General features: G+C 45.1%; 1 protein-coding gene across 1 annotated transcript in view; it reads right to left on the reverse strand.

Annotated features, from left to right (window-relative positions):
* CCDC92B (coiled-coil domain containing 92B) overlaps nt 1-14,936 on the reverse strand; it is a 74,419-nt gene that overhangs the window by 30,000 nt on the left and 29,483 nt on the right. Inside the window, exon 3 of the mRNA XM_060259482.1 lies at nt 3,327-3,374. Within this exon, the coding sequence (XP_060115465.1) occupies nt 3,327-3,374 (48 nt within the window). The remainder of the gene's footprint in view (nt 1-3,326; nt 3,375-14,936) is intronic.

Here is a 14,936-nt window from a genome sequence, read left to right on the forward strand (position 1 = left end):
ACTCTCAGCATTCCATAATTAGGGATACAACTAACCATCAACCTCCCATTTTGACATATTTATTTCCTGGGAATGAAATGCAAGCAAATGGTAAAACAGGGTTGCACTTCCCTGTAACTGTTGTTCATCAACACCTTTTCTGCAGACACACACTGGGACTGCACTTGCACAGGATGGCCACAGAGATTGATTTACTAGCTGAAGAAGTCTATAAATAGGGCAGTCTGTCCTTGTATTGATTGAGCATGCACGGAAATTCATGCCTAAATGGTCAAGTGACCCAGGTTGGCCCATCCCCATTTGCTTAGTTCTTTTTTTTGCCTCTGTGAGAGTAATACTGTGACTAGTGTTCTCTTTGATTTCTCCTCAGTGACTCAAGGTCCATTTACTTTCCATTTTCAACACTAAACAATTCAAGAATGGCTACTAAAGCCTTGTGCAAAAAGTGCCCTAGATGTGGGCAAAAGATGACCCATTCCGATGACCACAAAATTTTTGTCACATGCTTGTGAGAAAGCCATTTCTTTGTCATACACACAAGAAGGTGGTGCCATAAAAACAGCAACTGCAGAACAGAATATGTTTTATATGCTTGAGACCTTTAAAAGAAAGGTGCATTGTTTGGTAGCATTCTTATTTTTCTTGTGTTCCACTCTGTTCATTCCAAAGCAGGCACACGGTGGGACATTTGGTCACACTCTGTGGGGAGACTCCTGGCTGATTCAGCAGCAGCTCATGCCTGCAAGAGAAGACTCTGATTTGTTGGTGGAAGATGAAGGCTGTTATCTGCTTTGCTCTGGAACAAAGTCAGCTTTATTTTGCAACCACGTCTGAAAACAAATCCATTTAGGAATATAGGACTTTCTTGTGGAAGCTTGTAACAGGACCTGTATATGTGGGCCTGCAGAAGAAGATGGACGATGAACCATATAAACTTAGCTTGTTATTCCTGTTTGGTCTTGAATCTGTTAAAATATCTTCATTATGTTGTACAATGAAAAAACAGGGACTGGGAGAAAGACTAAACAACCAGAAAACACCAAATCCCTCCCTTGTGTAATGAAAACAATGTACTGAATATCTCCAACACATAAATAATACACAAAACACTTGTATTACTTATTAGAAAAATTCAAAATACACACTGTTGCCAATAAATACAATTCAGAATAACATAAACCAAACCACCAAATTCCATTTCAGTTCCAGGCTTCCAAAAAATATGTAAAGACTTATAGAACACTCAAAATCTATTCGCCAACTGTGCATAAAGTATGTTCTCGATCATTATGTTTCCCATTTCAATTAATATGTTTGTCAAGAGATGTATTATTTATGTGTTGGAGATATTTAATACATTGTTATTTATATGTTGGAGATACTTAGTACATTGTACTCATTATTATTATTATTTATATTCCACCCGTTCCCCCATTGGGGGCTCAAAGCGAAGTACATCAAATAAAATAAAATCACAATAAAATCATAATAAAACTAATTACAGCATCCATCGAGTACAGCAAAACAATTCAGCAAGATGGCATAGCGCAAGCAGTTCCACAATGCAGCACCAGTGGAGCAGCAAAGCAGTAGGGCAGTAGGGGGAGGCCAACTGATCGATGGACAGATAGATGCCCGCTGCCTCATCCAAAGACCTGCTCCGTTTTGCAGGCCCTGCAAAAGGCCAATAGGCCAGGTAGGGCCCGGATCTCCAAAGGAAGCTGATTCCACCAGGTCAGGGCCAGGACCGAAAATGTCCTGGCCCTGGTGGAGGGAAGATGGACATCTCTTGGGCCGGGGACGATCAGAAGATCTTGGCAGGCCGAACGAAGCGACCTCCAGGGCGTATATGGGAGGTGATGGTCCCGCAGGTATATTGGTCCCAGGCCATGCAAGGCCTTAAAAGTTAAGACCTTGAAGCGGATCCGGTACTCTATAGGCAGCCAGTGCAGGCTGCAGAGCGCTGGCCATATGCTCACCCGTATAGGTGATGCAGTCAGCAAGTGAACTGCCGCATTCTGCACCCACTGCAGTTTCCGGATCAGTTTCAGGGGTAGGCCAGCATAGAGCGAGTTACAGTAGTCCAGCCTGGAAGTGACCATTGCATGGATCACTGTAGCCGGATCTTGGGATCCAGGTATGGTGCTACCTGCCTGATCTGCCATAGATGGAAAAAGGCAGACCCAGCAGCCACTGTGATCTGGGCCTCCATGGAGAGGGAGGCATCCAGAATCACCCCCAGACGCTTCACCTGTTGGGCAAGCACCAGAGCGGCACTGCCCAAGGCTGGGAGCTGGGTGCATGGACCCACCCTCCCTCGACTCAGGTACAGCACCTCCATTTTAGTTGGATTTAACTTCAGTCGACTCTGCTGTAGCCATCCAGCCATGGCTTCTAGCACCTTGGACAGTTGTTCAGGGGTGGAAGATGATCTGCTGTCCATCAGCAGATAGAGCTGGGTGTCATCAGCATAAAACCTTGGGCAATCTGGGCAAGGGGGCGAATATAGATGTTAAATAATATGGGTGAGAGAATAGCTCCCTGTGGGTGTCGCAGGGAGGTCTGCTCGTCAAGCATCACCCTTTGTCCTCGTCCCCAGAGGAAGGAGGAAAACTACTGCAAGGCTACCCCTCACACCCCGGCAATGGCAGTGAGTCAATAGATCATAACTGATTGTGTCAAATACTACTGACGGATCAAGAAGAATCAGCAGTGCTGACTCACCTCGGTCCAGATGCCTTCTTAGGTCATCTGTGAGGGCGACTAATACCGTCTCCGTCTCATGGCCTGGGCGGAAACCGGATTGGAATGGGTCCAGGGCGGATGCTTCATTACGCAAGGGCGATATTTGGTGTTTTCTGGTCTACTAATGTACAGCTCACCCTCTACCTAGATATAGACTGGTGACTTCCATATCTATGTATCTGAAGAAGTCTGGGTGCAGTGGTTGATCCCCACTCCCTGGTGTTCTTGTCAGTAGCAAAGCAACTAGGTGTTCATTCTCAGGTGGTGTGTGCCCTAATAATGACTAGCCAGTGTGTGTGTGTGTGGGGGGGAGAGACTGTGATTCCAGCAGCAGAGAGAAGACTTGCTGGGCAGGAGACTTAGACAGTTTTGTATCTCACTCATGCACTCCTGTGTGGGAAGAAATGGGGGTCTACAAATCCCATTTCCCCACACTTTGTGAAATATTAAATGGTGTAGTTGTAGTTTAAACTGATCCAGAGGACTGACTATAGAGCTACCAGTTCTGTCTCGAAGCTCTTTGTTCCTATGGATGCAAAATCACCTCTCTCCTGTTATTTCACAGAGAAATTCCACCTTACCTTGATGGCTGGCTTCCAATTCCTTTGTTTCGAGGTCATGGGTCAGCTCTAAACAAAAAGAGAAATATTGTCAGTCACAAGCAGAGATGGGACACAATAAAGCAGAGTAAAATGCAGAATAAAAATGCGGACAGAACTTTTTATTCCATTGCTGTAAACTGGGTACCCAAAGAAATCGATGGACAACAAATATAGAGCTGACAAAAGGAAGTACTTCTCCACATAATTAACTTATGGAACTCATTACCACAGGATCTTTGATCAGATCCCCTGGTGTATAGGAAAGGTCCCCTGTTCAAGCACCAGTTGTTTCATGGCAGACTTTTTACGCAGTGGTTTGCCATTGCCTTTCCCAGTCCTCTACACTTTCCCCCCAGCAAGCTGGGGACTCATTTGACCAACCTCGGAAGGATGGAAGGCTGAGTCAACCTTGGGCTGACTACCTGAATCCAGCTTCTGCCGGAAACGAACTCAGGTTGTGAGCAGAGAGTTCAGAACACAGTACTGTAGTACTGCTGCTTTACCACTCTACGCCATGGGGCTCTATACCCCTGGTATATACCTGAACCTTAAAACACACCTGCAAGCAGAAAGGTTTTTCACTTTACTTCTTACTGTTTTTCCAACCTAAGTCATAACCAGTGCTGTGAGAACCCGCTGCCTCAACACCGGGGGCACCACCACCCTGTTCCCCCACAACAGACAACCTTTATGTACAGACAATTCATCCCCACGGGATGCAAAAGCAGCAAATTCCTGGCCCATGAGTCATCCCCTCCACACCCAGTCCAAAACACGGGAGAGGATCTTGTCCTTCCTGGAGCAACGGGCAATGTCCTTGGCATGCACTGGGCGGTCCAGCAGGGTGTCCAAAGCCATGATCTGGTGTGCAGGGGCTGGATCAGCATCCATGGAAGGCAGCGGCAGGCAACTCAGGGCGTCGGTGTCACCCATGGCCTTCCCCAGGTGGTATTGGAGATACTAGTACCCTGTGAGGAAAATGGACCACCGCAAGACCCACGGAGATAGCATTTGTGGTTTGGCGGTCAGGGGCAAACAGACCAAGGAGGGGCCTGTAGTCCGTGTGTATGGTGAAGGGCCAGCCATACAGATAGTCATGGAATTTTTTTACCCCTGCCACAATGGCCAGGCCCTCCTTATCGATCTGCGCGTAACTGCGCACTGGTTTTTGCAATGTCTGTGAGTAGTAGGCTACCGGAACTTCTCGGCCATCTGGTAGCACGTGGGCCAATACAGCGCCCACCCCGTATGGGGAAGCATCGGAGGTCAGAAAGATGGGCAGCCGCTTGTCAAAAGCTGTTAGAAGTCAGTAAGTCTTTTACTGCTTGAAAAACGGAGGCTTGCCGTAGACCCCAAACCCATGGAGCCCGTTTGTCTAGAAGCCTGTGTAAGGGCTCCACTTGTGGGGGAGGGAGGCATGGTAAAAGTTTAGGAGGCCCAAGGAAGCTTGTAATTCTGCCTTGTTTGTGGGGGCAGGCACCTCGCAAATGGCCCTAATTTTGTCCTTGGCTGGGTGGATTCCGTCTACATCCACCACGTAACTCAGGAAATCAATAGTGGAAACCCCCAACATGCACTTCTCCTTTTTGACCTTGAAGCACACCCCATCAAAATGCTGTAGCATGGCCCAGAGGCACAGGGTGAACTCCTCTTCGGTGGCTGCAGCGATCAGCACATCATCGAAGAATGGTTGGACCCTGAGGATACTTTTTAAGAGAGAGTCTATTAAGTTCTGGAAGATCCTCGGGGCCACACTGACCCCAAACTGCAGCCACTTGACCCAGAATGCCCCCCCTGTGTGTTCAATGGTTTTGGCCTCCGCATGGCGGCATCTACGGGGAGCTGTGCTGATAAGCCTGTGCCAAATCCAGCTTCCCAAAATTTTTCGCTCCTGCCAGCGAAGCCAGCATGTGACCGACTACGGGGACCAGATATGCATGGCCTTACAAATAGTGCATTTGTAGTCTGCACTAATGTGGACGCTGCCATTGGGTTTAACCGGGGTCTCGCATTTTGCATTTGCTACCGGTTCTAAAACCCTTTGCACCACTAGGTAGTCCCATTTAATCGGGGTCTCCCATTTTGCATTTGCTACCAGTTCTAAAACCCTTTGCACCACTAGGTAGTCTAACTCTTCATCTATCTTTGGCCTTAGTGCCAGAGGCACTCGCCTGGCCTTCAGTTGTATGGGCTGCAAATTCGAGTTCAGGTCCAGGGTTACCGGAGCCCCTATGTAGGTCCCCAGTATGCCATCAAAAATGGCTGACAACTCCTCACATACGCTCTGGAAGTCCGTCCCTGAGAAGGCTTGATGGATCCCCGTGACCTAGATCCCCAGGGCCTCGAACCAAGATCTCCCCAGCAGACTACACAGGTCTCCCTTCACCACAATTAGGGGAAACTTGCCTGAGAACTGCCTGTATTTTTCGTTGACAGCCCCCACTCCTAGAACTGTGACCTCCCATTTCTGAAAGTCCTGGTCCATAAATGGGGAAGGAAGTAGCTGGGATTCCCTCCCAGGGCACAGTTGTCTGAACGTGCGGGCTGAGATGACTGTCTGGCCCACCCCGGGGTCTTCCTCCATATTGCAGGGCTTGCCTTCAATGAGTACAGTCACCTTGAACTTATCAGGGGAAGGCATGGAAATATGGGCATAACTGGTCCCCCACTGTGGTGAGTGCTTGAATGTCCTCTGCAAACACGACCTCGCAGCGGCAGACATTTTTCTGTCATGCGGAGCCCCCATGCCGCGATGACTTCTGTAGGGAAACACTATTTTAGGCCTGTGCTTATCTGGGAGTTGGCTAGAGGAGTCTATAAAACTCTAGGCAAGGCTTTGGCCTAGTCTATTCCTCCTTCCCCCTCCCCTCCTGTCTGGAAGCAGCACTTCTGAGGAGGCCTCCTAGAGAGACAGGAAGTCTTTTAGGCTGGTTTCCCAGAAGGCTGCAGGAGGGAAAACCAGTTCTTGGGCGGGAACTGGGTTTTTTATGATAGATTTTGGGAGGGAAAAGCAGTTTGATTTGAGTCTTGGAGACTGGTGAGTCGGTTCTGGATGGTATGGTCAGGGCAAGTATATATTAGGGAAAGAAGGAGCGTTTTTCCTTAGTTTGATTAAGTTCTTCTGTTCACTATTTTATAATGCCTGTATATGTCAAGCATGCTAATTTTATACAGTATTGAATTCTGCTTGTTTTTCCTTCATGCTTTCTTTCTGTTCCCATAGCTGCATATCAAAACTACCCCCCCCCCTTTACTTTCTTACCTCCTTTTCCCTTTTCCCACCCTGGAGTAGCAAATGTAGGAATGCAGTAACTTTGATGATAGAGGGAAAGGAGGCGCCTCCCTTGAACAGGTCCCATTCATTGTTTATCAACTGTAGCAAGAATGCATGAGACCGAGGGAAGTTTCAACCGCGAGATAGTAGTTTGCATAGTTGTAATCCTTGCTATGTCCTTAAGATATCTCTCCTTTGCTCTTTGATGTAATCCTTAAAATCCCATGCTATGGTCAACTCTGTATCACTTTCAAAGTGTTCCACCTTGAAGCAACAATGGATTATCAATAAACTGAGACTTTGTATTCATCAATTGCTTGGTTACTTGAAACTCCCATGCTTGACAGTATATAGTTATAAATTTTAAATAAATATTTTGTCTGTTTAAAAAGGTAATCCCTCTGTACCACACAGGTTCCCCAACTGCCTTAGACCATGCTACTCCAAGAGGGGAGTCCAGGGAAAGGGGGAAGGCACACAGTTGGCAAGGGTGCCAATCCTCCAGGAGTCTCCCAAAGAAGGACTCTGGTCTCTGTGTTAACCAGGTGTTGGGTTGGCAGAGGACCTTGAGGTCACAGAACTGGCAAGGGAGATTGGGAGCCCTGTTCCTCTCAGTCAGGGACCCCTAAATTGAACAGGTGGTGGCAGCATGCCCTAGTGGTGGAAAGAAGATTAGCTCTCTTCAGGAGCTGGCAACTCAAAAGGGAGTTGATGGGACCGGGTCTGAAGGCAGAATTGGGCCGGTTCCGCCACAGCTTCGAATGGCAAACTCATCCCAGATGGTCGGTCCGGCTGCACGGATGGCAAATGGCGTCACGGTACTTGCAGGAATGTCTTTTGTGGGCGTCTCTGCAACTGGCGCAGCCTTGGGTCACTGACATCTGTCTCTGTTGCACGTGGTGGTGGGCGCTTCAGTAAAGCCTGGTGCACTTTGAGGGCATCGTCGTCTTTGGAGTCCTCGGGGTTGGAGCTGCTGGCGATCTAGTGTGCTCCGTTAAGTGCTGCTCCTTGTGTGACTTCTTGTAGGCAGCAGCTTCACTCAGGGCGTCTTCCAAGGTCAGGATCTTCTTGACTGCCAGCTTCACCTGCATTTGTTCGTCATGGAGGCCTGTTACGAAGTGGTCTAACAAGGCCTCGTCAACACTCACGAATGCGCATTCACGAGCAAGGTGGTGGAGTTCCGCGAGGAAAGCTGTGACTGATTCTCCCGCCTTCTGGTTCCACTTGTGGAACTCAATGCGCTGAGTCATGCGGGTCGGCCAGGGTGAGAAGTAGTTGGTCAGCTTCTCCACAATGACCTTGTAGGTGGCTTTGCGCAGCATCAGTGGTGACAGCAAATTTTCCGCCAGCTCCAACGTGTCCTCTCCGCAGCAGCTGAGCAGTAGATGCTTCTGCTGTTCTTCATTCATAATTTTATGGTAAAGGATAAAGAAGTTCAGCCGCTTTTCCCATCTCTCCCACTGCTCCGGTTGCTCAGGGTTGAACTCCCGGATAAACTCCTGTGGATTGGGCGGGCTGGCCATGTGGGGAACCGTCGGTGGAGGGTCAGGAGGAGGCACAGAGGCACTGGATGCTCGATCTTCCCTCATCTCAGGTACTGACTTGGTGACATTTCTCAGCGGTGGCGGTGTGATGCGCTGAGCTGGAAGCAGCTGCTGCGAAGCGCGGTGCAGTGCCAGTTGCTGGCATATAGTGGGTTCTTAGGCATTGAAGAGGCAAGGTGGTAGTGATAACAAGCTCTTTATTGAGTACAGCATGGCGGTGGCTGCACTAACTGGACTCTAACAGGGCCCGCTGGGCCAACTATATACAATACTGGGTTCCCGCGCTAGCACGTTATTGGGTCATTCAAATGAGCAGGGGGCCTGTGATTGGAGCAGGGCTGTTGAGATTTGGATCTTACTGCCTTCTGTTCCTAAGTCCCCAAACTCAGTCTTTCAGGCTCCAATGAGCCAGGCAAGAACACCATTTTTATCTTTGTCTTTGAGTAGCCAGGATGATTTTGTTTCTGGAGAAAGAGTTCCGATTAAATAATGGGGCAACCAATTCATCTCTCAATTCGGAGAATTTAGGACAATCGAAGCAAATGTGGCCAACAGAGTCAGTCTTGTTGCTGATGTTTGAGCTGACTAGGCCTCAGCTGAAACCTTCTGTACCCTGCCACTCCTCAAAAGGGAGGCAGGGAGGAAATAGGGGGAGGGAGTCATTGTAGCATCATGCCAGTACTGCAATGTCACTTCTGATGTGAATGGGAAATGATGTCATCACATTGGCACAATGCTGGAGGAATCACCTTTTGGTTCACAGCTCAATAATAATCACGGCTCAATAATAAGAGTTTGAGGTGAATTCTAGAGCAGGGGTGCCAAACTCATTTGTTATGAGGGACATAAATGATCAGACATAAACGAGACCTTGTGGGGCTGGGCCATGTGCATCATAAAATGTAATTCTAGGTAGAAGAGATATAAACTTTATAAAGGACACAGAGAAATACAATTAAAGATTCTTTTAAAACTTAGAACATGCTTAAAAGATTAGCACTTTTGCAATATTTTATTTAACAGTCTCTGGTAACTGACACCTCTTGCTCTGAATTATTGCATCAGAATCTGGAGACAATGTTTGTGCTGTAGCAATCTTGAGCATGCTGTTCAAGTGTGTATCTGTAAGTTGGAAACCTACTTTTGATTTATTGACATTTATTACAGATATCTTATGGTCAATGCTTTGAGCCTAAGACCCAGAGGAAAACACAAAATGGCTGGGCATTGTGAGCTTTTGTACATAAGTTGCTTCATGTGCTGGTCAAGAACATGTGAAGGCACCATGACACAGACTGAGAGCTATATGTTTGTCTACAAAACTATAGTCTTCCCAGAGAACTAACCACAACTACCATGAGGCAGTGCAAGAATAAAGGGACAGCAATGTATAGAGGTCAGTATCAGCTTACTTAAAATCTCCAGTCTATAAAGGAAATGTGCTGGGTGAACTTAGTCTGCACACACACTCTCAGCCTAATCCACCTCACTGGCTTGTTATTCCTCATCTAAATAATTCACATTGCTTTCCTATTATGAAAGACTGGATCATGAAGGCATGAATACAGAGAAAAGGGAGAGTTGCACCCAGGAGAGCCCTGGCATAACAAGTCAACACACACACACATGCCTGATAGGAACCTTCTGGGAGCCTGATCTGGTCCCAAGGCCACATGTTTGACACCCCTGTTCTAGAGCGTCACACCAACTGGATGTCGTCACTTCCAGTTCATGATGGAAGTTATGCTGCTGCATTAGCACTATGGTGATCAGGTAAGGCCTCAATCTACCTGTGGATGCCAGTGCTGTGCTGGCAAGTCTAGCTGAGGTCTGTGGCCTTGGCTTAGTCCATCTGCTCCCACCAGGAATGGGACATTTCCTCTCAGGTCCCTGAAATGTCTAGAACTACCTCTCATTTCCTGCTGGCAGTGGGACACAAGGGTAACCATTTGTGCCCCCACCAGGGACACAAGATTATCCCTTAGACACGACACAGCAGAGGCCTGGGACAGTTCCTCACTTGCTGCTGGGAGTAGAGGAGGCTACTGTAAGCTCCCACTGGGAACCAGAGACTGACTCAAGTCTCCTCTAATGATGCGCCTGAGATGAGAGCCATTCCCAGAAGAAAGCAAAGAATGAGCAAGATACACCAACAGTCTGACTTGGCATGCAACATTTCCCTATAGATTCAAGTAGAAAGCTGTGTTCTGAAGCAGAAAGACAAAGTTGAGTCCAGTGGCACCTTTAAGACCAAAGAAGTTTTATTCTGGGTACAAGCTTTCATGTGCAAGAACACATCCTCAGATACAGATCCCTATATCTAAAGAAGTGTACATGCATATGAAAGTTTATACCTTTAATAAAACTTGTTCTCCCCCCCCCCCCCCATTTTATTTAATTTTCAAACATAATGCAGGGGGTTGGACTAGATTAATTACCCTGGAGGTCCCTTCCAATTCTATGATTCTATTAACAAAAAAAGATACTGCCATATTAACAGAACAGTTACTATAGCAACTGCTTTTTGGAAATCATTATAACAATACCTTATGCAAACTGGAATAATTTTTGGATCATTTAACAATTCTATCTATGAGTATACAAGAAAACTAAAAATGATTAGCTAAAAAAGTATTACTTAAATCCTTGTTGTTTACAATATAGTCTAAAACTGGTAGCCAATCTTCCACAAAATTAGATTGAAACATTTGTGCTTCTGAATAATCTAAGATTTTTCTCTATCAGAAGGCAGTTCCAAATCCTGGAGTCCCATCGTGCGATCGTTGGAGGAATTTTCTCCTTTCATTTTGCTGCAATTGCAGTATCAGCTGCTGATAGAAATACAGTGATCAGATTGTGACGTATTTTAGGAATGGGAGAATCCTGCCAACAATTTAGTAGATTAATAAAATTTAATTATAGCTGTCTGATAGAGGATATCAAAATACAATTAAACAATTGGGAGTAAAAGAGGCTTTTCTTAGGCAGATAAACTTTCCTTAGTGAAAAGTTTTATATCTCCAAAGTTTTTGTATCTTTTTAGATCTCTTCCAATTGTAATACTGAAAACATTATTTAAGCAATGGCAAAAAACTCTTTTAAACTTTTTCTGGAACAACAAAACTCATAGGATAAGCTTTCAAACATTAAAAAAGACCTAAAAATAAAGGAAGACTTGATATCCTGGACTTGGCACTCTACTATGAGGCAACAAATTTAGTAACAGTTATACGCTTGTTAATGGCTGAAGATTATATCAATTGGCCTGAAGATGATATCAATTGGCATCTCCCTTAACACTCTCAGAATATATATGGAATCTTCCAAAAGGAAGGAAACCAACTTCAACTCAGAACATTTTTTTAGCAAGCTCTATTAAAATATGGGATAAATATAGGAACCACTTAGTAATTGATAAGTGTCAACCTCTTTTAAACCAAAATTTATTCTAGGTTCAGAACAAAGTATTATAATAAAATGGAAAAGGGCTGGAATGGCAAGAATCAAATACTTTATAGATAAAAAATCTCCTCTTACTAAGCTCAAATGGAAGATAAGTTAGGAGTTACCATCCCATGCTTTAGATTTTTGCAAATTTATCACCTTCTAACTTCCAGAAGGATATGGGACTCCATTTATAGACCACCAATAGAATTTGAAATACTTCTGCAAACTTTTACCAGTAGTACAACAGGTTTATTATCTAAATTATATAAGATTCTATTAACTATACATACACAAACAGAATACCAAAAGAAATGGAGATGGATAGCGGTAGAGAACTACTGGCAGAAGACTGGAACAAAATATGGCAATCTCCTGCTAACCTTCAAAAATGTTAATACTCGATTTCAAACATTTACATTATTAGCTGGTACAGGACACCTGCAAACTTACATAGAATAAATCCTAAAATCAACAATAAATCCTTATTGCTGGAAAGGCTGTGATTCAATTGCTTGTTATAAGCACTGTTGGTGGGAATGTCCTTATGTAAAAGAATTTTGGAAATGTACTTTGGATCAAATCAAAGAGATTAGTGGGCAGATATAATTCACACAACTGAATGCAGATTTTCAGAGAACAGCAAGGAGAGATAAGGAGGCTTTCCTGAAAGAACAATGCAAAGCAACAGAGGGAAATAATAGAATGGGAAGGACAAGAGATCTATTCAAGAAAATTGGAGAAATCAAGGGAATGTTTTGTGCAAAGATGGCCATGATAAAGGACAAAAACAGTAGGGACCTAACAGAAGCAGAAGAGATCAGGAAGAGGTGGCAAGAATACACAGAAGAATTATACAAGAAGGATCTCAATGTCCCAGACAACAGGGAAATCGATGACCTTGAGCCAGACATTCTGGAGTGTGAAGTCAAATGGGCTTTAGAAAGCATTACTAAAAACAAAGCGAGCAGAGATGATGGTATCCCAGTTGAGCTATTCAAAGTCCTAAAAGATGATGCTGTTAAAGTGATGCACACATTATGTCAACAAATTTGGAAACCACAACAGTGGCCACAGGACTGGAAAAGATCAGTTTATATTCCAATCCCAAAGAAGGGTAATGCCAAGGAATGTTCAAGCTATCGCACCATTGTACTCATTTCACATGTTGGCAAGGTCATGTTAAAGATCCTACAAGTTAGGCTTCAGCAGTATGTCAATTGGGAACTAACAGAAGTTCAAGCTGGGTTTTGGAGAGGTTGAGGAACTAGAGATCCTCTAGTTGCCAACATTCGATGGATTATGGAGAAAGCACGGGAGTATCAGAAAAACGTCTATTTTTGCTTCATTGACTATGCTAAAGCCTTTGATTGTATGGATCACAACAAACTGTGGCAAGTCCTTAAAGAGATGGGAGTACCAGACCACCTCACATGTCTCCAGAGAAACCTGTATGAGGGTCAAGAAGCAACTGTCAGAATGGGATATGGAACATCTGATTGGTTTAGAATAGGAAAAGGAGTTCGACAAGGATGTATATTGTCACCCTGCTTATTTAATTTATATGCAGAGTACATCATGCGGAATGATGGCCTGGATGAAGCACAAACTGGAATTAAGATTGTCGGGAAAAACATCAACAACCTCAGATATGCAGATGACACTACTCTAATGGCAGAAAGTAAGGAGGACCTAAAGAACCTCTTGTTGAGGCTGGAAGAGGAGAGCACAAAAGTAGGCTTGAAACTCAACATCAAAAAAGAAAAAAGATCACGACATCTGGCCCCATCACACCTTGGCAAGTAGAAGGGGAAGACATGGAAGCAGTGATAGACTTCACATTTCTGGTATCCACGATCACTGCAGACGGTGGCTGTAGCCATGAAATTAAAAGACGTTTGCTCCTTGGGAGGACAGCTATGGTGAACCTGGGCAGTATAATAAAAAGTAAAGACATCACCCTGCCAACAAAAGTCCGTATAGTCAAAGCGATGGTATTCCCAGTAGTAATGTATGGCTGTGAAAGCTGGACCATAAGGAAGGCCGAGTGCAGAAGAATAGATGCTTTTGAGATGTAGTGCTGGAGAAGTATCTTGAGAGTACCTTGGACTGCAAGAAAATCCAATCACTTAGTCCTAAGGGAAATCAACCCAGACTGTTCCCTGAAAGGTCAGACGCTGAAGATGAAGCTCAAATACTTTGGCCACCAAATGAGAAGGGAGCACTCCCTGGAGAAGATCCTGATGCTGGGAAAGACAGAAGGCAAAAGAAGAAGGGGACGGCAAAAGAGGAGATGGCTAGACAGTGTTACTGATGTAACAAACATGAATTTGAGCAGATTTTGGTGGAAGACAGGAGGGACTGGCGTGACTTTGTCCATGGGGTCGCAAACAGTTGGACTGTGCGACTGAACAACAATAAAGAAGAGGACAACAGCTACTCACTTTCCCACGCCTGCCAAAAGTCTTTTGAAAGTCTCTTGGAATAATAAGACACAGTTCTTTCTCAGGCCTCAGCAGTCAAGGCCAAATCCTCTCTTCAGCTGGTGCCCATCAGCGTTGTCCAGGGAGACCAGATAAGAGTTGTCTCCCTGAAGCCTCTTTCCACCTGCGAGCCTGAAGCATCCCACATCACATAACACACTGAACATTCAGAAAGAAGTCTAGTGATTGTTAGTAACTAAAATCAAGTCTACACAATTAGTATTAAGTGGAATCCAAATATGCGACATTTACTATGAACTTATTAATAAGCAAGGATAATAAGACCAGGGCAATAACATTAGCAATCCCAACAACAGTCAGAGAACAACAACCATCCAGTGGACCATTGTCAGGGGGGTCTTGTTCCTGACACCAGGGCTAGCAGCAGAGAAGGCCAAACTTGGAAGAATTTGGACGCCTGCTACCTCAACTAAAAGCCTGGTAGAACAGCTGCCAGGAATCATACTATTTCTGCCATGTATTTGCATTTATAGTATGCTCTGTGTAACTGTATTCTGGTATTATATATTCTGATTTCACATATATTAAGTCCTGTGGGGAGTGGGGGGCGGGAAGACTTATGACTAATGCTGCTTTGCATAAAATATAACTCACCCTGCTGCACTAGGCCAAATCACTTATCTCGTTGCCATGACACCTGACACTGCACCCCCCTGGCCAGTACACTGTTCTGACTTGCCTGGTCTTGGAGACTCTGAGAAGCTGCATCTCTAGACTGCTTGTGATGAGACATGTTTTGAGTGGACTCTGGAGGGGACGGAGTTCAGGTGGGAGATGTTGACACCTCATCATGACCATTAACCTAGGCTATATCTATCTGCAC

Source organism: Heteronotia binoei, chromosome 18, assembly GCF_032191835.1.
Source record: "Heteronotia binoei isolate CCM8104 ecotype False Entrance Well chromosome 18, APGP_CSIRO_Hbin_v1, whole genome shotgun sequence".
NCBI lineage: Eukaryota > Metazoa > Chordata > Lepidosauria > Squamata > Gekkonidae > Heteronotia > Heteronotia binoei.